Raw genomic sequence first — 25,111 nt, forward strand, 5'->3', positions numbered from 1 at the left:
TAAGGCAGACAGAGCAACTCTGCCCGTATTTTCTGCAGTTTACGGTGCAATAACCGGCGATAAATGCTGAAAGTAGATTACATGGTGCAGAATACCATGTCTATCTTTGTTTAAGAGGCAAAAAAAATATATCGGCATGAAAACAGGTATTTATTTACACATTTGTTTAAACACTGTAAACATCAGGGCGTCATGATTAGTCATTTAGCCATTATAGTCCAGAGTTTAACATTTGGCACCAGGATGCCAGGATTCCAATTCTGAAAAGTGCTTGAAAAATAACAAAATAAAAATATTTCTTGTACAAGCATGTAATTTATTAGTATCATTTATTGCAAAATTGCATATTAAAATGCCCAAACAGGCTATTACACTTTCCGAAATAAAAGGATAAAATATGCGATTAATTTGCGATTAATCTCGAGTTAACAATCGACATTATGCGGTTAATCGCGATTAAAATTTTTAATCGTTTGACAGCACTAATCTTTAAACTTACATATACTTGCTTGAACAGAGAAAGACGGTAGCTACTATCCCTGCACCAGGAAGATTTAGACTCAATGTAATCTTTAAATTAGAATCATATGTTTATTTTCACTGGAAATATTACATATGGTAGTAGTCCAGCCAGAATCTTAAAGAGAATAAAAAAAAAATAAAAAAAAAAATAAATAAATAATAATAATAATAATAATAATAATAATAATAATAATAATAATAATAATAATAGAACTTTCTTGATCTCACAATGGAGAAATTCACTTCTGCATCTTAACCCTTCCCTTGGAGGAGCAGTGGGCCACTTTGATTTCCACATCTGCCTTCCAGATACTTGGCCTGATTTATTTTTATTTCTCATAACGCCATGCAAGAAAGCAGTGTGTTTGATGAAGCCTAAAAATGAATAATATTAACTGTGTCTGGCAGATATTTCTGTATTTTCTGAACACTACTCCTAACATAGACAGACAGATACTAAAATTAAAATTTAGATAAGGTATGTTCCTCTGCATAATCAGGCTTAATGATTTTTCTGGAAAGTTTTCATTAAAATGCTTAACATTAACTTGATACACTAACACCTTGTTTTCTAACTATATATTTTGCAGGAAATACTGCAAGGACATCACAGTACACTGTTTTTCAGCAGTCGTCAGTTTCAGAACCAGGCCATTCAGCAGACGTTGAGACTCTACAGTGTTCGCTCCTCACAGATCTTGAGAATAACATGTGTTCAGGGAATCTCAGTGTGTTCTGGCTTAGGGCCGAATCAGAGGAATCTCATCCAGACATAATCTACATTGATAACAATAAACAGGGTGAATGCATGAAGAGATCCGACCATCAAAGAAGTTGTTTTTTTAACTTTTCTAAGAAAGTTATCTCCTCTGGCTCTGCAACGTACTACTGTGCAATTGCTACATGTGGAAAGATTTTATTTGGAAATGCCACAAATGTTAACACTGGTATGTTGTGTACTAGACCGAAATATTCACATACCTATCATGTAACAAGGAAGGTTGCCCAACTAAATTTGTGTTGCCTTTATTTCTAGAGCAAACTGGAGGTTTTCAGCTTACAGTCCTCCTGACATTAGCAATGTGCTTGGTTATTTCTGTGACTGTGAATATTGGTTTCATCTGTTTCCGACCTCCAAGGACAGCCTGTAGCTGCTTTAAAGGTAAGTTTGTATTGATGAAGATTAGATTTGAATACAGTAAAGGTTGTACTCTATTGGCAGCTTCAGTGATAAATGTAAACCATTCTACATGTTAGGGCAACAGGCTGCTTAAAATGAACATTGGCAGTTTGGCATTTGTTTTATATGTTTTAGGTTAGATATTTGTTACACTGTGTCATCACAATGTCTTACATGGAATACTACCAGTTATATTTTGCTCCTCTGTTGTCACCTACATTGGTCATGGGTTGTGTTTGTTTCTAAACACCCCCCCCCCCCCCCCCAAAAAAAAAGCGGGAAAAAAAACTCCTGCACATAGGTATTATTTATATGTTCTCAATTACAATGTTTACTTAGTGAGGTAAAAATCCAAGGAGTCATATTTCATTTCTACTTGTAAATTATACAATTTGTACTTGCAGCTGAAAGGGAGATCACCACTTCCCAGGAAACAAATGACTTTAGCCAGCAATCACGTGGAACTGTGAGTAGTGACACTGCAAGAAACAAAAATCTTGTTGCTGTTTTACTAAGGTAATTCCCAGTCCCTGATTGTAAATAATAATAATACATTCTTTTCATTCTCCAGGCTCAAGATGGAAACGATGTTAGCTATGCTGCATTAGATTTCTCTGGAGCAAAAGTGAACCAGGGAAGAAAGAAGAAAAGGATTAAAACGGAAGAAAGTTTGTACTCTTCGGTTAGAATTTAAGGCAAATTACTCCATGTAAAAATATCTGGAGTATATTTATGCCCTTTTTTTCTACCATCACAACAATATTACAAAAATCGGTGTGAAAAATTATTCTATTTTTTTAGGTTTGTTTAAGATAATTCTGTTATATAGTTGCTATAACTTGCTATAAGCTAATAACTGTACAAAAGCTTCAGAGGTGAATAAAAAATAGCAAGGCTTAAAGCATAAGGACTGAGTGGCTAAAATTATTTTGAAGCAGAAGTGTTGCAGAATGTGCAACGTTGGAATTAGACTAGAATGAGACGTGAGTACAGAGCAAATGGTCGGACGCAGAGAAATCTTAGAAGGTGTATTGCACAAAGACGACAGATGTTAGACTGAGGTTTCTTGTACACGAAGTGTTGCAGACTGGAAACATCTTGTAAAAAAGTGAAGAGGTGACGATGTCACACGGAGGTGAAAAAGTCACTTTAGTGCAGAAAAGCAGAAGTAGCTCAAGCTCAAATACATAATCTTCGGATGAAGAACAGATGACCAGTTTCTGTGCAAGGGGCTGTCAGGCACCAGCCTAGTTGATATAAATAGTTACAAATTTCCTGTATAAGTGCGTGTACTGTTAATTTGAATCAACCCTTTTTGCTTGGGACACTAGACAGAACCGTCTGTTTGCAATTTATCTGCTGGTAGAAGTGGTCAAGGTCCATGTATTTTTGGGTGTTTTTTATTTGTATCATCTTTTTTCAATATACTTGAGTTAAAGCGTGTCATCTGTAGTTTATTAACATGAAATTGTGTCCTTAATTCCCAGATAAAAGGACATCCAGTTAGGTGGAAATTTTCGCTAACAGGTTATTCTAAATGAAAACTTTAAGCTTTGCTGTGATGAAAACATTTCCAAACCATTTATCTTGGTTTAACATTGAATGTTGGCTTAAAATAAACCTTGTTCCATCAAAAAACAAAAGATAATAATTGAAAAAGTTGAATAAACTTAATAATAATTAAGTTTAAAAAGTATCACAATCCCTAGTTCCTACTCAAGAGATAACATCAAAATCTTGATTATTGTTATGTTTACCACCAGACAAACTGCTAAACAGATAAAATAAATGACATCACTCAGAAGATATGTCGTACATATATTGACATCAAACTCAAAAGGCTACTCTAATTGAAACTAAGAGCTAGTTCCACATGGCAGAAACCTGGTTATTAAGAGCTATTCCTTCCCTTCTTCTTTTGAAAATCTAGGAAATGAAAATTAAACATATGCACTAAAGCCAAGAGATCTTTTGGTAAACATAGGACTGTGAGTTTTATTGTAATGTAAATTAAGAGTCATTCACACTAATGCCTTTAAGACAAGTTTGTGTCCCAATCTCCAGGTGTGTTTTTTTTTTTTTTTGTATATGTATTATTGACTAGTTCTTCAGTGTTCTAGATCCATCCATCCCTCCATCTTCTTACACTTATCCGGCATCGGCTTGTTGGGGTAGTAGCCTTAGTGGGGAGGCCCATGCTTACCTCTCCCCAGCTACTTGGGCCAGCTCCTCCGGGGGTGCCCGGAACACCTCACCAGGGAGGCATCCTAACCAGATGCCCAAGTCACCTCAACTGACTCCTCTCGGCACAGAGAAGCAGCGGCTCTACTCTGCTTCCGGATGACCGAGCTTCTCATCCTATCTCTAAGAGAGAGCCCAGACACTCTACGGAATAAACTAATTTCGACTGCTTCTAGACCATCCATTTATTTACTTATTCCCTTACACTATTTACCTATTTATCTTTAAATCATGTCCCCTGCTAAATTTGTCCTGTTTCCTTTCAGTTTTTGTTTATTTCACTCGTTATCTCAACTCCTCGGTTCTCATTAAAACCCCCGATTTTTTAAAAGTCTCTGTAAGAAAATATCTACTATGTCAAACACATAGATCCATATATCTTTACTGCTGAAGAACAGTGTTAAGTTCTTATGATTCAAGCATCCAAGAATATGCTTTATATTTTAATCAAGTGATTGCTTTTTAAGTTAACATATAACTGTAACAACCTTTGTTGCTTGAATTAAATATTAATTTACAAACAGAAGATTATGCTAATAGGGAAATTATTTCATTAGCAGTATATGTATGTTTTTTTTAATAAATCCTACTTTTGGTCTGCTTCTCTTACCAGCTTCCATGTTTGCAGGCTGATGCTCCTTTGCCAAGATAAAACACCAAATGCTGTGCTCTGTTTTAGGAGCTCTGGAAACTTTCATATGATTAGCTCAGGAACTAGAAAGTAAAGATGGGCTACACTCTAAACCGAAGTAGTTCCGGACCGTATGCTGGTGAAGATTCTCAGTCATCCAGGTCATGGTCATTCCAAAAAAAAAGTAAAAAACAATGATTGAATTTGCATGTTATCTAAGCCATTGCAAGGCCTTTGTTTGGCAATGGAATAAAGCTTGTTAATCCACATTACTCCAGACTTTTTGAATTGAGAAAGCTTCTGGGAGAGGAAGCGAAACGTCTTCAACTACGGAAAACAAGTCCAGTTGTTTTGTTTTTTACTTTTTTTTTTGGAATTCCGGACCGTATCTCTAGGTTTGAAAGGAGAACATGACTAATATATTGTTAATGGAAAGGACCGATTGTTTGTAGAGAATGTTCCATCCCAGGTGACAAATGAGAATGATTTAGGTTGATTTTATAGCAAATATATTACTTATAGTTCCTTTAAGGAACGCTTTAAAGTCGTGTTGTCTTTGCAACCAGCAGATCTCAGTCACGACTGGAAGAACTTAGATTTGCAGCCACAATCCAAATTTATAATATTTGAATATAGATTCTTCAAGATGACACCACCTCCTTTTGTAGTCAACTTAACAGCGACCACTGGACGGTATCCATTTATGTGTGTGTGTGAACACAGCTAAATAACCATTCCAAAAAGATAACTCAATGTAAGGAAAGTTAGTTTCCCCTTTTTTCCCTTTATAAGTTAGGAATAGGTTTACATAAATGATCTAGGATCCTTATTGTGTTGTTTTTACATGCAAATTGTTCTTGCTGTGGCAGCCATATGATGGTTATGAAACTGCTTCATTCATTTTATAGTTGATCTGCACTAAGATAGCCAATCAGTGGATTTTTACAGTTTTTTTATACCAAACATGACTTTTGGAAATTTGGCCCAAATATTCCTATTTCCTCATTTGTCTTTCACCCCTACTCCTTGTTCCAGACATATAGAGAATGCATGATTTTTGTCACATGTGGGACACAGGTAGTACCAGATGCAAATTGTTATCATCCTGGTACCCCGGCAAGTTCACGTCTAATGTTTTCATCAATTTTGGACAAATGCTTAGTTGTATTAATGTACATAATTTTTCTCTAGTTACTGATCACAGCATTCATTGTGCTATGGTATGTATACAATGCTGTTGATAATTGTGTATCAGTCTCCTGACTGATGCTTTTGTAAAATGAGATCAGTTTCCTTGTCTGCAAAGTGTTATATTAACAGGATGAAAATAAGAGAATGTTAAATAAAATCCTTCCAGGACAGCTGGATTTAATTTCTGTTTAATCCATCTGATTTTGATTAATGTTACGTGTAAACTGATGAAGACCGATTGCTTAAAGGTGCATAGTGCAAATTTTGAAATTAAATATTAATTTTCTCTCCCATATGTGCCCTTACAGTTGGCCGTTGTATAAAATCCTCTATTTATCGCAGTTGCCTCTATAGGCCGGGTTAGTCATTTTGATTCAGGCTGAATCCTCTGGGCGGGCACGTGGTTGTGACGAGCTGTGCGCTCTCATTCACCCTGCTACTTTATTGAGTCTTCACCATAATCAATGCTTTGGTGAGAAAATACTGACTAACTTCAATATTTATAGCTTTCTTACAGATATGTTCAAATGATGTTGTGTCGTTGCAGTTTCTCAGTAAGATTCAGAGTCAGGCAGAAGGTGTACATGATGTTGAGCATTTACAATAGAACTGCAAGATCTGACTTATTTTCACCAAGAGCGGCAAGGAGAGGATCTATGATTTGGTGGAGGAAGTAAAAGTAAGTAGCAGGTACTGAAGCCCTGTGGAAGTTCAGGGGAAATGGGGAAGCCAAGGATCTGGGACAACTGTGGCTCAGTGGGATGCAACTTGCAATTGGAAGGTTGATTCCAGTTTACCTTTTCCCATGCATATGTGCCCTTGGCCAAGGCCTACCAATCTCCATTGTGGTGTGTGTTAGTCAATTCGATGAATGTTTCTCTACTATAAATTTTTTTAAAGTGGTCACCATTATACTATAAAAATTCAGTGCATTCACTAATTCAGGATGTGAAATGTGAGAAACGTTAAACCACGGAATGATGGCCACCAACTAGAGGGCTGATTATTACTGTGAAGTGGAGAGCAATTTGGTGACCCTCCTCTCGCTCAGCCACACGTTTATGCCACCTTCTGGTGAGCCTCAATGAGCAGCAGCTGAAGATGGTTAAGCTTGGCAGGTGTGCCTGAGACAACAATGGGCTGCACACAAATACACACACAGTCTTTATTCTGCCCACCAGGTAGGACAGAGATCCTTTCATAAACTGCCAGATTTGGACCACTCTTTCTCACAGAAAGTGGACAACCATTGCCAAGATAAAATGTATCATGCTGAGAAAGTCCTTCACCCAAAAACTGCATGCTGCAATATAATAAAAAGTACTTTCAACAATATCTGTCATGTTTTTTCACAACAGATGTGATTGTGGTTCAATTTAGCTATACAGAGCATAAATCACATTAAATCTGGAAAAAAAAATCTGGAACAATTTACCTGTCTGTAACAAATTATAAAACTTGGCAATTTAACAGAGTTGGGTAGACTATATAGATTGTATGTCCAGTGATGATTTAGAAGGACATCTGTAGGAGCCATATATGCCTGTAACATAAAAAACCCAAAATATTAGTAGTTACCAAAAATGCAGGAGCTAAGAAGAAAGAATGGCAAAAGCAATAGCGATATCTAACCCATGTTTCTGTTTCTGTGTGTTTTTACACTCAGTAAGGCAACGCAAACCAATGAAAAAATGGACACTTTTCAGTGTTAACATCTCTAAGCGTAAAATCAGTGTGGGGAAAATATAAGATTGAAGAGACATGCTTTTCTATGAAATGGAAAACAACATGGGACAGGAAGTACGTTCAACATCTGAAAATTACAATCACAAAATCTGTTCTTTGTGATAACCAATCAGAACCTTCTTACAATTGTGACCACATTTTAGTAATGTGCAAACACCTCCCAACACCAGCAAAGCTTCTGCCAATGATAGGGTCAAGATGATCGTATTATTAGTGACTCTGCTTCTTCTTCATCTGGGATGTGAGTTATTTTCTGTTATATTTGTTGTTATGTAAATACAATATGTTTTATTTCACGTTTTGTTTCTTTTCATTTAGACTCTCATGTACCGGTAAAGTTAGTTCATCCTGGAGAATCTGTGACTTTCAAATGTGCTCTGCCAAATGACTTCAACCAAGGATACATCTACTGGTACAAGCAGAGACCGAGAGATACTTTGAGACTGATTGTAACACAAAGAACAACTGGAATCCGGAAATTTGAGCCAGAATTTCCTGACTCCAAATGGGATGTAAATATTGATCAAGAATTTAGCCGTCTTACACTTTTGAGGACAACCTACGATGATGATGGAGTCTATCACTGTGCACTCCTTGCTTGGACAAGAGGTATCGAATGGAGTGGGACATATTTGATAGTGATAGGTAAATTAGTTTATTAATTTTTTTACATTTTTGCTCTAAAAAACTTCATACTATATGAACATAAAATAACTGTATGAAGCAGAATAGAATGAAGAGTTCATAAACAATCTGTTTAGATTACATTTTTAAATGTACTAGGAAAACAAAATTTCTATATACATGGCATGAAAATAGGTTATAGGTTTTGCACTGAAGGTTTCCATTCTTTATTTAATAGAAACTACTGAAGTTTAATTTGTCATTAACTGTATTAACTGACTTTCTTTTGTTGTGCAGGAAATACTAGGAGGATATCTAACTACACAGTTGTTCAGCAGCCTGCATTATCCAATCCAGCGGGTTCAGGAGACACTGCTACCCTTCAGTGCTCAGTTCTGTTGGATTCTGAGGACATGGCATGTTCAGAAGATCTCAGCTTGTTCTGGTTCCAATCAAAGTCAGATAAAACCTATCCGAATGTCATCTACACAGAGGGAAACAGACATGAGTGTAAGAAGAGATCCGACACTGAGAGGAGTTGTGTGTTTCAGTTTTCAAAGGCTGTCAACTCCTCTGATGCTGGGATGTTTTACTGTGCTGTGGCCTCATGTGGAAAAATATTATTTGGAAATGGAACCAGACTGGAAATTGGTATGCTGCTGCCTCTGACTATTTTAATTAAATAATAAATCAATAATTCAATTAATATTTTATTTTTATTTTTTTTTGTAGCGGACACCAGAGGTTTTGAATTTACTATCCTGGTGACTGTGGTAACCTGCCTGGTCTTTTCTTTGATTTTAAACATTGTTCTAATCTTTTACCGAGCTCCAAGGGCAAATAAAAATCAATCTCATGGCAAGTATTACAAAAATATCGTATTATTTTAAATTTAATTTTATTTATTTATGTACAGAAAACATTGAGCTCCAAGAGCAAAGATGTACTGCACTAGATATAGCTTTTTTATAATTTGTATTCCAAGAGGACCCTGTGTTTAGCATACTGTAAAGTTTTTTAATTCTTACTGGGCATTATTCTGGCATACCATCAATATAATCTTTTACGGCAAATTTAAAAACAAGTATTTTTAACTAGGTTTTTGACATTACCTTTGTCTACATATCATCTCTGCAGCTATAGCTCTTGGCAGTCAAATTAGGAACTAAACAGAAGTAACTCTTTAGTTTCCTACTCCAGCCTTAAGTAATTTGTTTCTTCCTAAAACACTTTCAAAATGGATTAAATTGGTGCTGTCAATTTTACAGCAAAGCCCAGATTTCACAACAGGCGCTAAAAAAATTTGACTCTTGTTGCTGATCTTAAAGAAAGTGTGCCTCCCACTTCTTGATTTTGTTCAGAAATATTATTCAACTCGTGTCACCATAATATATATATATATATATATATATATATATATATATATATATATATATATATATGTATATGTATATATGTATATATATGTATATGTATATATGTATATATATATATATATATATATCAGATTAAATCATCCAGACTAAATTGAATGACATTTTTTTAGTCAGTTCAGCGTTACAAAGGACAAAAAATGTAACATTCCTAATTTATATCATCACCAGGGAGTGAAGACACCACTTCACAAGAAGCACAACAAACGTTGAGATGGAAAATACCTCATTCTGTGAGTAATATTGTTAGATCAATAAGAATTATTATTATCATTATTTATTTTATTTTATCAATTTCTAACAGCTAGATTATATGTATGTTTATATGTTCCACAGGCTGAAGGTGAAAGCAAAGACTTTGCTTCATCCGATTTCTCTGAAAGTAAGAAAAGACGGGCTAGAAAGAAGAAGAAAATGGAACCTGAAGAATGCATATATTCTCAGATTAAAGTCTGATCATCAAATCTGGATGTGAAAACTAATACATAACTTCTCTTGTTTGTAGTCTGGTCCAACCTGCCTTATATCTTAACATGCGACAACTATTCCACTGCAATGTACATTCTTCTGTAATGTCTGTTTTGTTTTTTTATCTTACTATTAGTTCTGTTCAGGTACAGCACATAGTTTTACTATGTGAAGATTCATATAAAAGGTACTAATCTGAGCAATTTTCAGTTCAGAATTATTAGGTGTAGCCCTTAGGAATCTTTTGTCGTATCCACCGAGCGGTAAATACGACAAACTATCTTGCTGGATGCATCTTTCAGTAGCCGGACCCGCAACTGCATGCAACTGATGTGAGACGACACAATGACTTCTAATTTTTTGGGTTCTTTGCGGCGCTGCAACCGTATCTGCACTGCATTCAATGTGAGCCCAGGGTAATCAGTTTCTATTGTCAACGTGAAGTTTATTCCAAATCATAGCACACGTCAAGGAGGGTAGAGACACCATAGTAACACACCACCATTCCATTGGCTGATATGGTTTGTAGGTAACTTTACCAGGTGGGTCTGTGAGAGTGCTGACAGAATTAAAGTGCATTGCTGAAGGAGCAAGTGGAAACCACACAGAGAAGATGAATGTGGTTTGTCTCCGCCGCAGTCCTTCAACCCATGTCATAGCTACATCCAGTTCCTGGTTTCTTGTTGCGGTGAGACAAGACACAAAACGTCAGGTTTTTCAAGTCCAACAACTGTCAACATCGCATCCCAACTGTCAACATCGCATCACTCTGGCTTCGCTGTAATTGCCAAAATTGCACCTTTTCTGTTGCTACAATTGCCTCTGCTACATTCACATTCACTGTGAATGCACCTTAAGACTGTAGGCTGAAAGCCACAAAAAATAGGAGTCATAAATCCTGGTCTTTGTCAGTGTTTTTGATTTGGGGCCATTTGTCTGTGTTTGTCAGTCAGATACAGACTACAGATACATCTGATGAATTTAAACCAGGTCAGTTCTTGGATTTTTTCATATTAATTCTTGCAGATTATGTCATGATTTTAGGTTCTGTCTTAGTTTGGGATTATGGAATAGTTTGAGTTTTGTTGTGGTTTGATTTTGTTCTTTGTTTTATATTATCTGTCAGGGTTCTGCAAGCTTTCAGTTCAGTTCTCTGTCAGTCACTTCCCTGCCTCTGATTAGTTCCAGCTGTTTTCCTGTAATTAGTTTTCACTCCATTTAACCTGTGCACTCCACTATATAGTTCTGCCTCAGTCTTTAGTTCTCCGCCAGATCATTTACGAGCCCACGGTGAGTTTTGTTCCAGCGTTCTTTATTCTGATTGACCTGTTGATGCAAACCCGATTGCTTTTTGATTCTGAGCCAGCCTGTCCCCTGAATCTGTTTTTTCCTGCCCTGTCTGACTGATTGCCTGTTTTGCCGACCCGAATCTGCCTAAGGAATTTCTGAACTTGCGTTATCCCTGTCAGTACTTCTGCCTGATTTTGGACTGCCTTTTGTGTACCGTTTTTTGGACTGCCATTTTTTACCATTGAGCCTGCTTGTCCCAGTCTTGTTTGTCTCAGAGCAATAAAAAATCTGAACCTGAAGCCTCTGCTTGTTAGCCTGAATACTGAGTCCACCCGTTCAGTTCCGTTCAGGACAGATTACTAAAAATTTAAAATCTGGACCAAAATTCCTAATACTGATATCCTAGTTTTGACTGAAACATGGATAAACAAATCCATAACAGATGAAAATATTTGTTTAGCAAGTTATAAAGTTTTTCATTGTGACCGTCCTAGGAAAGGTGGTGATTTTGCTGTCTATGTAAAAGCAATATTTATGTCAATCTTTTATCCTCCGTATCCATTTTGAAACAATTTGAATTTCTAACCCTGAAACTGGAATACTATAAAGGTCAGTATATTATGCTTATAGGCTGTTATCGAACACTTTCTGCTGTCAGTTATGCACTTTCTACTTTGTATAAATATCTAGCTGACCTAAATAATAAATAATTTGTATTGTTGTATTGTAGTTGTATTGGTTGACTACATTTTCAGATAGCTTAAAATCTATTTGTAAATCTATTTAAATATCGTCTGGCATGCATAAACACATGGACAGTTATCTTCTCTGAAGCCAAGCTCTCAGTCTAATGGTGACGTGGATAGACAACATAGGGTAATCGACCAATCCTGAGCAGGTGTTGCTCATCCATATAAGCTGACATGGCCCAGCTTTAGACACCCTCTGGCGTCCGGAAATCTACTGCAGCCTGACCCCGTACTGGGAAGAGTAGCCCTTTGTTTGAGACACAGATATCCTACAGATTACCCCTCCCTCCCTTAGAGGAGGCGGGCAGACATTGTATTAAAAGAAAGTCTCGGCAAAACTTAAGACAGACAAACTTCTCGACCGCGCGGGGAAAACATCTTGTATGGTAATGTACTCTGTCTCCATATTTAATTTCTATGAATTAAATATGCATTTAAACTGTTCTACCTCTCGATCTTCTCACTTGCAACCAAATCCGAACTGGGAAAGATGGGTTTTTAATAGACATGTAACAGCAGCCCGGTAAAACCCAATCTTGTCACTACCCAACTCGCATTGGTGTGTATGAGAGTCCAGTACTGAAGCCAAAAGCATCCCTCTGCCTTTTAGATTAAATAAAATATAGTTTCAAGAGTCTTTTTTTATTACAAAAGAAGTCTATAATAGAAACACCACATCTTTCAGTCAAAGAACCTGGGAGGACCGATGCGGTTAATTCTCAGCAAATGGTGACTCCGCTCTAGCTCAGTGGTTGTTTTTATTTTTTATGAGAGGCCACAGAGGGAGATGACATCACAGTGGCAGTTGCTAAGAAAACAAGGCAAGATTTCCTTTTTCAAATCTCTAGAGGCTGTGGTGTCATATCCTATGTGAGCAGAATTTTTATAACTTTTAAGGAAAAGAAATGTTCAGGATAGTTGTTTGCAAATGTGTTGGTAAAAAGTTGTGTGCGGCTACAACAGTGGAGAGTGCGATGGGCCTGGCACCGGTCCCTAAAAAATACTGTGGCCTTGAGAATGTGGGTTTAAAGCTCCCTTATTATATCCATCCATCCATTTTCCAAACCGCTTTATCCCTCATGGGGTCGCGGGGTTGCTGGTGCCTATCTCCAGCGTTCTCCCTTATTATATACAGAAGAAAATGTATATTCATCTGTACATAATATTAAAGCTGCCTTTCTGACAAATGGGCATACAAAGTGGCTTTGGTTTAAAGTTTTAACAATATTCAAAAGCTCCTAGTCTGTTTGGATTTTCGGGTTTCGATGGTCCCCTAGTTTTCTCTAGCCGCCAATCTGATTAATAGACAAAATATATAAGTGAAGTTAAAGAGAACTAAAGAGCGGAACTAAAAGAGACACAGTGTTTCGCGGGTGACGCGTTTTGGTGTACACTTCCTCATAGCTTTTGTGGAATAAACTGTTGAATAAACTGTGGAAATCAACATAAAATTGTTAAAAAGGAACATGGGTCTAAGTGTCTGCGAGATAAATAAAGGGATCCTTATGGAGCTGAAGCATAAAACAGCGTGAGTCGAATAATGACCCACAGTGTGGATCGACATCAACCCCCCCTCCCCACCCCCTTAAAATATATGTGTCGCTATTATCTCTGAGTCGAAAAGTTTTAAAAAATGAAAGATTACAGATCTGTGTAAGGAAGAGTGAGGAAAAAACAGGCATGCGTGTGTTTTTGTGTTACATGTTAAATGTTTGTGAGTGTGTGACTAAATCTCTGTCGGTAGGAAGTAGTTAGATGGAATGCCACGGATTCGAAAATGTCAATTTGTGTCAAGAGAACTGCAGCTCTGAACGCAAATACATTTCAGAGATTGCCTGGCAAAGAGGCACAAAACATATAGCTAAAGTTTGAAAAAAGAGATAGACTTTGTCTAGTAAATGAGAGTGAGCTGTAAGTATCCTCATTAATTTCTGTTGGAAATGTCAGGACTAAAGTCAACACTGGAGTAAACTTTCATGCTAGGAGGGTAAGCTACAGCAGCTAGGGAGCACAAGGAGCAGAACTGAGCATTGAAATATGGGTTACATGCAGACAGACTGCTTTGTTCTGATTCTTTGTCATCCTGAGTATAAATGAAAAGGAATGTTCATGCCCAGTATAAATGGTTACTTCAGTCAGTGTTCAGCCAGACATCAGTGCTTATGTTAATCAGTTAATCTAATGTCTGTTAATGCTTGACTTTTGAAACATTTAATCAGTACAAATTGACCCCAGATTCTACTAATTTCAAAAATAAATGAACTAGTAAAATGACTTCAAAGGGATGTTGTTTTATTAAAATGTGAAAGGTTTTAGTTTTCTGCCACACAATGACAACTATTTTGATTTATTTTGTTAATTATTTCTAAAAGCCTGCCAAATGTTGTGAAAAGCTTCCCAAATGTTTGCAACCCGCCCACAAGCTATTTTTTTATCCACCTCAACGTTTTCAAAAGAAGCCTAATTGGGTGGAAAACCCCACCCAATCTGGTAACAGTGATATTGCTTTTTTTTTTTTTTTGGGGGGGGGGGGGGGGGGGGGGGGGTTATTGAGATTTTTTTCTCAGCAGTGTAGGAGTGGTCACAGAGCCACTGTTCAGCCTGAAGCACATAAAATGTTTTTTGAAAAGTTTGCCCCCCTGAAAAAATGGAATGCCCCCCTTTGTTTCTGCAGCCCGGTCTGCCTTTATGAAACTATCTTAAAGCTCCTCCCAGTCTGAGTAAAATACCATTGTCGCCTATAGGACTGCAAGACAAAAGATGAAGTGGTTTGTCCTATCATTTACTCTGCTTATTCAACATTGGGCATGTGAGTACTTTAAAATAAGGTGCACGTTTTTGTCATTACATAAAGAGGTATTGTTTTATGTGTGTCTTCTTTGTGTTCAGATTCACAGGTCCCGGTGCTGCAAGTTCAGCTTGGTAAACCTGCAACTTTTCTATGTGCTTTACCAAAGTTTAGGTTTACCCAAAGAGAAATCTACTGGTACAAACAGAGTCCTGGGGATAATTTGAGTCTGATAGTTAAACTGATCATAAAACACCAAAAATCAACAATCTCCAAAGTTGGAACACAGTTGTCTGAACTAAGATGGAAGACTAATAATAACAAAGAAATGTCCATTCTGACAATTTTAACGATAAAACAAGAGGATTTTGGAATGTATCACTGTGCAATTAAGGCTTCAAATGGAAATCCTGAATGGAGTGCAACAATTTTGATAATAAAAGGTAAATAATACAATGTACTTTTATATAGTTTACAATTTCCTGTGTCATTGAGGAAGAGTAACATTTTTAATAATCTGAAAATATACTAGGTTTTTTAATATACAACTAAAATCACATTGAGTAGTCATTTCATCATTCACCTTCATGTGTGAGGAGCAGTTACATTTAGAAAATGAAATGACAAAGAAAATATTTTCCATTACATGCTAGGGATCACTACAGGTCCCCTTAGGATATGTTTCAAAACACTTTAAAACTGTAGATCCAAGTCTTACTTTGTGTACAAATTTTTATTTTGCAGGACATAATGCAGGGACTTTAAACCATAATGTTGTTCAATGGCCAACTGCACCAGATCCAGTCAATGCACAAGACTCAATGATAATGCAATGTTCAGCTCTTTCTGATGTTGAGAACAAGATGTGTCCAGAAGATATCAGCATGCTCTGGTTCACTACAAAATCAGAGAATTGTCATCCAGAAATCAACCATACTGATGGGAATAGATGTAATCAATTTACGAGGTCAGATTCTCCACTGAATTGTTTTCATCACTTTTTTAACAATGTCATCTCCTCTGATGGTGCAAATGTTTACTGCACTGTTCCATTATGTGGAGCGATACTGTTTGGAAATGCAACGAAACTAGAAGCTGGTAAGACTTTTTTTCTTGAGTTATATACACCAGGAGTCAATGAAAGCTTTATAAATCAATTTGATCTCCCTTCTTTTTTGCAGAGAAAGCATTTACCATTGAAATCCCTGTCCTGTTTATTGGAGTGACTTCACTAATCATTTCTGTGATTGTAAATATTGCATTCCTCTGTTACCTAGCTCCCAGGGCAGTAGATAGACTATTTAAAAGTAAGTTTTGTTTGTTTGATTGAAAAATTTAAATAATGAGGTTTATTTCTATTGTCTTCCGACCATCCAACATGGGGTTGCTCATTCCAGCTGCTTGTATTTCGATCATTGTTCTTTTGATGATGTTCCATATCTTGTGCCCAAACGTGAAGGCTAAAAAACATAGATGTCATGGTAAGTTTAGAACTCAGTTCCTTACCACAACAAACTCATGCAGTGCCTGCATTACTGTAGACAAAGCCCCAATCCATCTGTCCATAACCCACTCCATCCTACCATCCCTCATGAACAACACACCAAGATGTTTAAACTTCTCATGAGGTAGAAACTGACCTCTGACACAGAGGGGGAAGTCTACCCTTTTCTGTTTTCTGTCTCTAAAATTTTTATTTCTAGAGAAGGCTTATTAAGAGGAAAATATGTTTGTTTTTTTTACTTTAAAAGGCAATGCTATGGCCTAAGTTAAAGGAAAATCAGACATTTGTTCCATTTTTTGTGTTTCTATATCACTTGCACTATGGACACCTATGACCACAGGACCAGAATTATTGATTACTAGACCAAAATTATAAATTCCTTTTACAGATATACAAATGTAAATCCATGTATGAAATGTAATACATAACGCATAGGTTTAATGTACAATTGGCCCACCATTTGAAACTGTAACTCTACTAGGATATGGTTTAGGGGTGTGATTATGCCACTGATGTTATATAAAAAGACCTAACCCAGAGCTTTCTGACAAAGTTATCCCAAATGTGTTCTATCAGACTCTGTACATCAAAGTCTTCCGAGTTCTTCCAAACCACACTATATTATACGGGACCTAGTTATGGACCTTGCCTTATGAATGGTGCATGTTTTAAAACAGAACAGAGCCATTTGATCCCGACAAGTGATACCTAGATTAGTCTCTCCTTCATGAATTACAAGTAATGATTTTTAGATTGACAGAAATGCGTAGTTGATATTCTTGAGAGAAGAGCTGCAATTAGACAATAAAAGTACAGTGATTGTAACATATGATGGACTTTAACATATTTAACGTTAGATGGATTGTAATATATGGTTGCAACATATGATGAACATTTGATGGACAACCTCTCAGCAGGGGTCTATCGCCCTCTGCTGAAAAACAATAACAGTGGGGTAATTTGAACACACACACACACACACACACACACACATACACACACGTATATATATATATATATATATATATATATATATATATATATATATATATATATATATATATATATATATATATATATAACTGGCTTTATATGCTTGTGTGTGTGTGTGTGTTGGACCGCAGTTTTCCATCAGGGTGCGATTGCCCTCACAGCTCTTGGAAAGAAGCTGTTTCTAAGTGTATTTGTTTTGGATTTGATACTTCTGATGCATTTGCCTGATGCGAGTGGGGTGCGTTTCCGGTGTGGGTGGGACCAGTGGAAATGTGTCTGCACATTCTTTGGACTTGTTCCATATAAATTAAGTCTAAATACTGCAGGCAGCATCCAACAATCCCCTGCGCTGTTCTCACCACCTGTTCTCACCACTACCAAGTCATTCCTCTCCTATACTCTGCAGTTTCCATACCATACAGTTATGATGAGACATAAAACACTTTCGATGGTAGCTCTGTAGAAGATTTTTTTTTCAGTTAAATGCATAGTCCAGTCCATTTCAGTTTCCTGAGGAAGAAGAGCCATCGCTGGGCCCTCTTCACCAGGTGGGAAGTGTTCACCGTCCAGGAGAGGTCTGAGGAGATATGGATGCCCAGGAACCTAATGCTGTCCACCTGCTCCACCACCTCCCTCTGTATGCAGAGTAGAGTGTGTTCAGTCTTCCTGGACCTTCAGTAATCTATTATAACCTTGGTCTTGCTTGTGTTCAGGATCAATTTGTTCCTGGAGCACCACTGTCAGACTGCAGACCTCATCTCTGCAGTGGGTCTCATCATTGTTGGAGATGAGACCCACCACAGTGATGTCGTCCACAAACTTCACTACAGTGTTTGTGGGGTGGACAGCAGAACAGTTGACACTAGATGAAGAGGGTGAAGAGAGCAGGGCCGAGGACACATCCTGTGGCATACCTGTGTTGATGATCAGTGGGGCAGAGGTGTGTTTCCCTTTCTTCACCACCTTGGGCGTGTTGGTGAGGAAGTCACTGATCCAGCAGCAGAGCAAAGTGGGTTGTGGAGCTTCAGAGCCAGCATGTCTTGGAGCAAGGTGTTGAAGGCTGAGCTGAAGTCCATGAATAGCATCCTAACAAAGGTTTAGGAGCTGCAGCTGCTTTGTATGCTCTTGGGATATTACAGTAAACTTGGTCAAATATATAATTGTCTGTGGTCAGGAACTTAATGAATGTATACATCTGGGGAGCACTGATTTAAGGTCAATGTAAATATAGTCACCAAGTCCTTTAATGAGCAAACACACACTGCTTCCAACACTTTGCTAGAGCTTGCTGATGCAAAACCTCCTTGCAGCTGGTTCATAAAGTGGATTTTTTTCATATACGCCACTGTGCACTGTTCTTCTTCTAATCTTTAGGCCACATGAAATTTACCACATGGTGAATTGCAAAGAAAATTGTACAACTGGACTTTTTGTATAGGTGGGATTAATTCATAGTTCCACACTGGAAATTATTTAGCCCCTCAAAGCGATCCACTCTCAAATATTTGCAGAAGCGGTATGAATGTCTAGGTGGTGGATTTTGTACACCTGTAGGCTTTTAATTGCCTGGAAAAGCAATTTCTGATTGAAATGATTTTAGAAGTGATCCAAATAGAAATATGGTGATTCATCAGAGTAAAACTATATGCATTGCTCCTTAGGAATTAATCATTCTTCTTTTACCATTAGATTGTTCTATCAGTTGTCAACAACAAGTAGAGTAAATAAGTGTAATGTTTCAATTTGCATTAATTTACAGGAGGCTCTTTTAAAGCAAGAGATAATACCATCAAGCAAACTGCAGAAAGAGTAAGTTTTGACACTGAAAGACTGCAAATTATTTTTTATTACAAACTGGATTTTAAACACTTAAATTTAAGGACTTTATTAAACAAAAAAGTTTTAACAAGCTGTTTATGTGCTCAGCAGGTCGAAGAAGATGATGCCAACTATGCAGCATTACATTTCTCTGAAAGAAAAGAAAGAAAGAGAGGAAAGAAAATTGTGGAAATGAACATGGAAGAAAGTGTGTATTCTCAGATAAAACTCTGATAATGAATACATATCCACGAGAATCTCTGGGCTTGTTTGTGAATTTTCCTTTCAGACTCAAGAAAAGCATGCTTCCTCGAAATTCTAGGGTCATTCCCACAGTTTTTCTTTTACCCTCATCATTGTTCAGCAAATATGGTTGTGTATAGTCTTGTACACCAGATTAGATTCAAATAATGGAAATTGCGGTCTGGCATACAAGAAAAATCCCGCTTGAAAGCATTTGTCTATTGTTTGACGTTCTTGAAGCTGTTGTTTTTGTTATAGAGGGGGCTGTCCCAGGGTCATCCTGTTCCATATCTCTGGGTTGAAAAATAGTGATCTTGCATGCTGCATCTACGTTATCGCAGACAGCTGAGTCTAGTTAAATTTTTATCGACCGTATTTAAGACGGAAACTCCACCCACATGGTTAGGAGGTGGCATAGTTAGGAGGCAGTCGTTACACAGTTGTGGCAATATGGTAAACATAAGGAAGCCAATGTCTCAAAATGGCCACTAGCATCTGGTCATCTTTGAGTAGGTCAAAGGATACAGGTCATAAATACCCTGTCACCTTGTCTACCTGCTCCCCCATTACATACGAATGGTGAAAAGGACAATAGCGCAGGAAGGCCAGGGAAAGTTTCGTCAGATGAGGTCACTGAGAGACTATGTTTGTTTTGGGATTGTTTCAGAACCACAGACTAGAGTATGTTCCAAAGCTCTTATGGTGATGACATCAACAGCCTGACTGAGTGTATCACTGACTACATGACCTTCTGTGTGGAGAGCATTGTGCCTACATGACGGCTACGGTGCTTTCCATACAACCCCCCCTGGGTCACCCCTGAGCTGAAAATCCTCCTGAACAAGAATAGAAACTCAGGGGACAGAGGAGGATCAGGGCGGCACAGAAAAACTATGGGAGGAAGATGGAGAAGCAGCTGGCACAGAACAATGTCACAGATGTGTGGAGAGGTCTCAAGAACATCTCTGGCTTTGGGCAGAGGACCAGCAGGGCTGCAGACAGTGACACCAAGTTTGCGGATGAGTTAAACAGGCATCTGGTTTGACTCCGCTCACACTGGCCCCCTCCCTGCCCTCAACTCTCCACACGTCTCAAACCCCCAGCCCACCAGAGACCTACCTTTCCCCCGCCGGCACTCTCAACAACCCCCGATCCATCCACACCTTCAGTCCCGCTTTCCTCCCCCCTCACAGTCACTTCAACGCAGGTGAGAGGCCAGCTGATGAGGCTGAAACAGAGGAAAGCCTCAGGACTGGATGGCATCCATGCGGGGAGTGGTGGCCTAGTGGGTAGAGCACAGAGCTTCGGTCCCAGAGGTTCTGAGTTCAACTCCCACAAGCTGCCATTCTGGGTCCCTGAGCAAGACTCTTAACCCCCAATTGCTCCCCAGGCACCACACAGTGGCAGCCCACTGCTCCCTAAGGGGATGGGTTAAGATGCAGAAGTGAATTTCTCCATTATGAGATCAATAAAATTCTATTATTATTATTATTATCATCCCCCAAGGCTGCTTAGGACCTGTTTCCCTCATATTTATATTTATATTTAGTTCAGGACCCTGGCCTCCCATCTGATGAAGACCATGAAGCACCTCATCCTCGCACGCCTACGTACCATGGTGAGCCCCACACTGGACCCACTGCAGTTTGCCTACCGGCCCAACATCGTAGTAGAGGATGCCATTATCTACCTGCTGCAGCGGGCGATCACCCACCTGGAGACCACCGGGAGCGCTGTTAGAGTCATGTTCTTTGACTTTTCCAGTGCTTTCATCCAACCGGACGGCCCAAACCCAACCGAACTGACAGCATTATCAATAGGAGCTTCTTTAATAGGTTACTGCAAATACTCTAGCAAAATTTAACTACAGTTTGTTTTAAACGTAATTCTTGTTCTCTGTTTGCTCCACCATCATGTGATAGCGCTACGAGTGTACAGCATTAATAGGGAACATTATTGTCCATATAATAATGTTTTGTGTAGTTTAAGGTTAATCCTCCAAGCTAATGTAAACAATAGCCACAGGATGCACCCCCACACATTATTCGCATTCACAATGAAAATATTTTTTTTAAATGTTATATCCTCAAATAATGCTTTGTAAAGGGCGGCATAGTGGCGCAGTTGGTAGCAGTTCCCAGGCAGCAAGAAGGGTTCAAGTCCTACCCTTGCCCTGGGTCTTTCTGCATGGAGTTTGCATGTTCTCCATGTGCATGTATGGGTTCTCTCTGGGTACTCTGGCTTCCTCTCACAATCCAAAAACATTTAAGGTTAACTGGCCTCTCCTAGGGTGTGAGTGTGTGCGAGAATGGTTATTTGTCTCTGTGTTGCCCTGCAATAGAATGGCAACCTTTCCAGGATGTACCCTGCCTCTCGCCCATTGACAGCTGGAGATAGGCACCAGCACCCCTTGTGACCCCACAAGGGATAGAAGTGTTGGGAAATGGATGAATGGATGTTTTGTCTAACTCAGATTTGCATTGTGAATGGGTTGGACATACCAAAGGTTGTCCTAAATTAATCTTAGGCTTAGTTGATATCTTCTTTAAGACGAACTTTGGTTCTCTTATTTGGATCTGCAGTGAACCAACATTCACTGAATCATTCCGATGATGGTTTTCAACTATTTTATTTTGTCCCCTTTTTATTTTTTGTGTACATATTTCCAGTTTCTTTTATCATAATTTTGTAAAGAGGATTTGTTGATTGAAATACAGAGTTAATTCAGATAAACAACATTCTATAGTGGTGTTCTCTAGATGTTTTTTATTTCTGTAAATAAAGTCTTGTACTTGAAGAGAAGTTGTCACTCATTTATTCCATATATGTGCAGAGTTTGCTGTTAAAGGAGAGTGCTGACCTAGTGGTTAGAGCAGCGTGCTTTCACTCAGAGAATGATGCAAGTACCCGGTTCGATCCCCAGTGTCTGCACTCTGGGTCCCTGAGCAAGACCCTTAACCCCACATTGCTCCCTGGGCGACGCATATGGCAGCCCACTGCTCCCCAAGGGGATGGGTTAAAAGCAGAGAACAAATTTCTTTGTAATGTGTTTCAATGACAATAAAGATGATATTACTATTATATTACTATTACTAAAGGAATGCCAGTGCTCAAATTACCCTTTTAACCATTGTCCTAATATAGTCACCGGACAATACCTAACAGACCGAGAGTTATTTAATAAACATTAAAAAAACTTAAAACATGTGTAATGGTTTATCAAATTTAAGTCAGGGCTCACTCTACTCCACACTCCACAGTGTTAAAATTACTTCTAGACAAAAAAGATATGTTGATAAAAAAAACAACTTTAAACCTTATTATGCTTGGCAGAGGTTACAGTAATTAGGTTAATTACCATTAACCTAATAATGATAATTAAAATGTATGCCCTACACATTTAGCCCTACAACCAAATTAAATTATCTTATTTGTGTAATTCTATTCAGTCATTTGTTAACTGTTATAATCAGTTAGTCCAACTGATTTAATTTATTTCTGGTTTTTCAGGCAGGGCCTCGCCCTCCTTATGATGTTGATAAGGACAAGAGAAATACATCAACCGAGGAGCCACCAACCGAACAAAACTGGCGTTTTGACTTGTTTCGGTGTTTGTGTGGAAGCTGCATCTTGATGATGACTATAGATGAATCATGTTGCTGTCGTGAAATAGACCAGATTCTGGAATAAACTGATAACTATTCACAACAGGTTTACAATATGATGATGGAGGAAGTGCAAGCAATTTGCCTGAATGATGCTGTGTTACGGCTTGCCTTAATAAGTATGTGTCAATTATATAATAATGAAATGACACCAAATCCAGCACCAAACAGACTTATGTGGCTGACAGCGTATAGACAGTTCGCTCTATGGCTGTACGACAGGCTTGGTAAAAAAATTGACGGGACATACCGTCTTTCTTTGCCATTAGGCAAAAATATCCTAGTGATGATGGAGTTTATCTTGGCTTTAAATAAGCTGACAATGATGGCTAGTTGTTTTCTGTATGTTGAACTAATAAAAAAGACATGTAAAATGTATATAATGTGTAAGTTTTTAATCTTAGCATGGTGAAAAATTTTCGAATCATACCCATAAGTGACATAAACAGAAATATATAATACAAGGTTTAAAAATAGAACAGGGATGCCTCCAGTAAAGCACATTCAAATGAAAATTACTCTTAATTAAAAGAACATATCGTTTATTGAACAGTATGTCATAATTTTATATTTAAAGTACTTCAGAAGTTTGAATTCTGAATATGACCAGACTTTACCTTTAGATATTTATTCTCCACTCATTAGTTGGGCCAGATGAATCTATAATACAACATATAAATAAGGACTATAAAAAAGTTTGGCCACATATGTTGGCTACATATGACATGTTTTTTCTCTGGCCAGAAGTTCGATGGCAAATCCTCCCACTTAAAGTTAGCAATTCAACGGCGAACTCGTGGTGGATCATGACTCGGAAAGGTGAAATAACTATTGTTTTTTTCACTTATACCCGATGTATTACAACATCCAACTGCCATGTTGGATCCTTTTCTGGCTCAAGACCAAGGTCTCAGATTTAGAGGCACTGATCCTCATCCTGGCCGCTTCACATTCGGCTGCAAACCGCTCCAGTGAGAGCTGTTGAGCACACCCTGATGAAGCCAACAGGACCATGTCATCTGTCAATAGCAGAGACGCAATACTAAGGTCACCAAAACGGATCCTCTCAACACCTTGGCTGCGCCTAGAAATTCTATCCATTGTTGTCACCGAGAACTAATAAATCCGGCCAGATTCCTAGAAAGAAGAGCTGCACCATCCAAAGTGTGATGGATGCCATCTTTCCGGATTAGACCAGGTTTTCCCCAGAAAATTTGCCAGTTATCAATTTAGCCCACGTCGTTTTCAGGACACCACCTAGAAAACCAGCAGTTGAATGATGACATGCGACTAAACACATAATCAGTGGTCAAATCAGGCAGAGGACTATAGAAAATTATGGAGGCCGACATTGTTTTAGCAAATGTACACACTGAGGCAACTCTAACTTTAGTGACCTCCGATCGGAGTAACCGGGTGTTAATATTGCCAATGTGAATAACAGTCTTGCTGTATTTATGCTTATCCTTAGCCAGCAGTTTCAGGTAGAATTTGATGTTGCCCATTCTGACCCATGGCAGGCATTTGGTAATTGGCAACTCCATAGTCAGAAACGTGACACCACAGACCATAGTCGGAGTCAGCTTCCCAGTGGGTGTGTTGTTGAGTGTGGAAAATCTTTTAGAAACGCAGATGGGTTAGTGGTGACCATGGGGCTGGAATCTAGAGCTATCCTTCCTGGGTATTGTCACCCAGCTGGATTGGTTAACCGGCTGCTGGGGTACTGCTTGGGGACTTCTTTTTTACAAAGCATGCGACATTTTGACTAAATTTGCCCACTGCATATATTTAAAGCTCTCTACATATATCATTGTGGTGACATCTACTATGCACGGGCCTCTTCAGGAGACCTTTACCTATTTTGCTTGATTCCAGCTGCCCCTTTTCACATGTCAATGTGCCCTTGGGCACATTAAGGCAATGTTGCCTACAAATCTCCCGTTTTGGTGTATGTTAGTGAATTGGATGATTGTTTCTCTATTATAAAAAAAACTTTAGGTAGTCAGCATTATGCTATGAAAATGC

The 25,111-nt window shown here is 38.3% G+C and overlaps 1 protein-coding gene and 1 long non-coding RNA gene across 3 annotated transcripts; both read left to right on the forward strand.

The window, feature by feature from the left end:
- The first annotated feature begins 1,575 nt into the window (after window positions 1-1,575).
- On the forward strand, window positions 1,576-2,461 carry LOC110367743. The gene is made up of 3 exons (XR_002427692.2): window positions 1,576-1,684; window positions 2,107-2,168; window positions 2,274-2,461. It is a non-coding gene; the product is annotated as an uncharacterized LOC110367743 (long non-coding RNA).
- Window positions 2,462-14,971: 12,510 nt separating this feature from the next.
- LOC110367744 lies at window positions 14,972-23,458 on the forward strand. 2 transcript variants are annotated; one of them, XM_036126910.1, is made up of 6 exons: window positions 14,972-15,306; window positions 15,608-15,961; window positions 16,045-16,170; window positions 19,120-19,169; window positions 19,287-19,386; window positions 22,932-23,458. In XM_036126910.1, exons 1-6 carry the CDS (start codon window positions 15,192-15,194, stop codon window positions 22,952-22,954), a joined length of 768 nt encoding a protein of 255 aa, XP_035982803.1. In that variant the 5' UTR covers window positions 14,972-15,191; the 3' UTR covers window positions 22,955-23,458. The 2 variants fall into 2 exon arrangements, 1 of the variants encoding a protein (XP_035982803.1); XR_002427694.2 differs by lacking the exon at window positions 22,932-23,458 and having other exon boundaries at window positions 19,290-19,708.
- The last annotated feature ends 1,653 nt before the right edge of the window (window positions 23,459-25,111 follow it).

Source organism: Fundulus heteroclitus, chromosome 23, assembly GCF_011125445.2.
Source record: "Fundulus heteroclitus isolate FHET01 chromosome 23, MU-UCD_Fhet_4.1, whole genome shotgun sequence".
In the NCBI taxonomy this organism is placed as follows: domain Eukaryota; kingdom Metazoa; phylum Chordata; class Actinopteri; order Cyprinodontiformes; family Fundulidae; genus Fundulus; species Fundulus heteroclitus.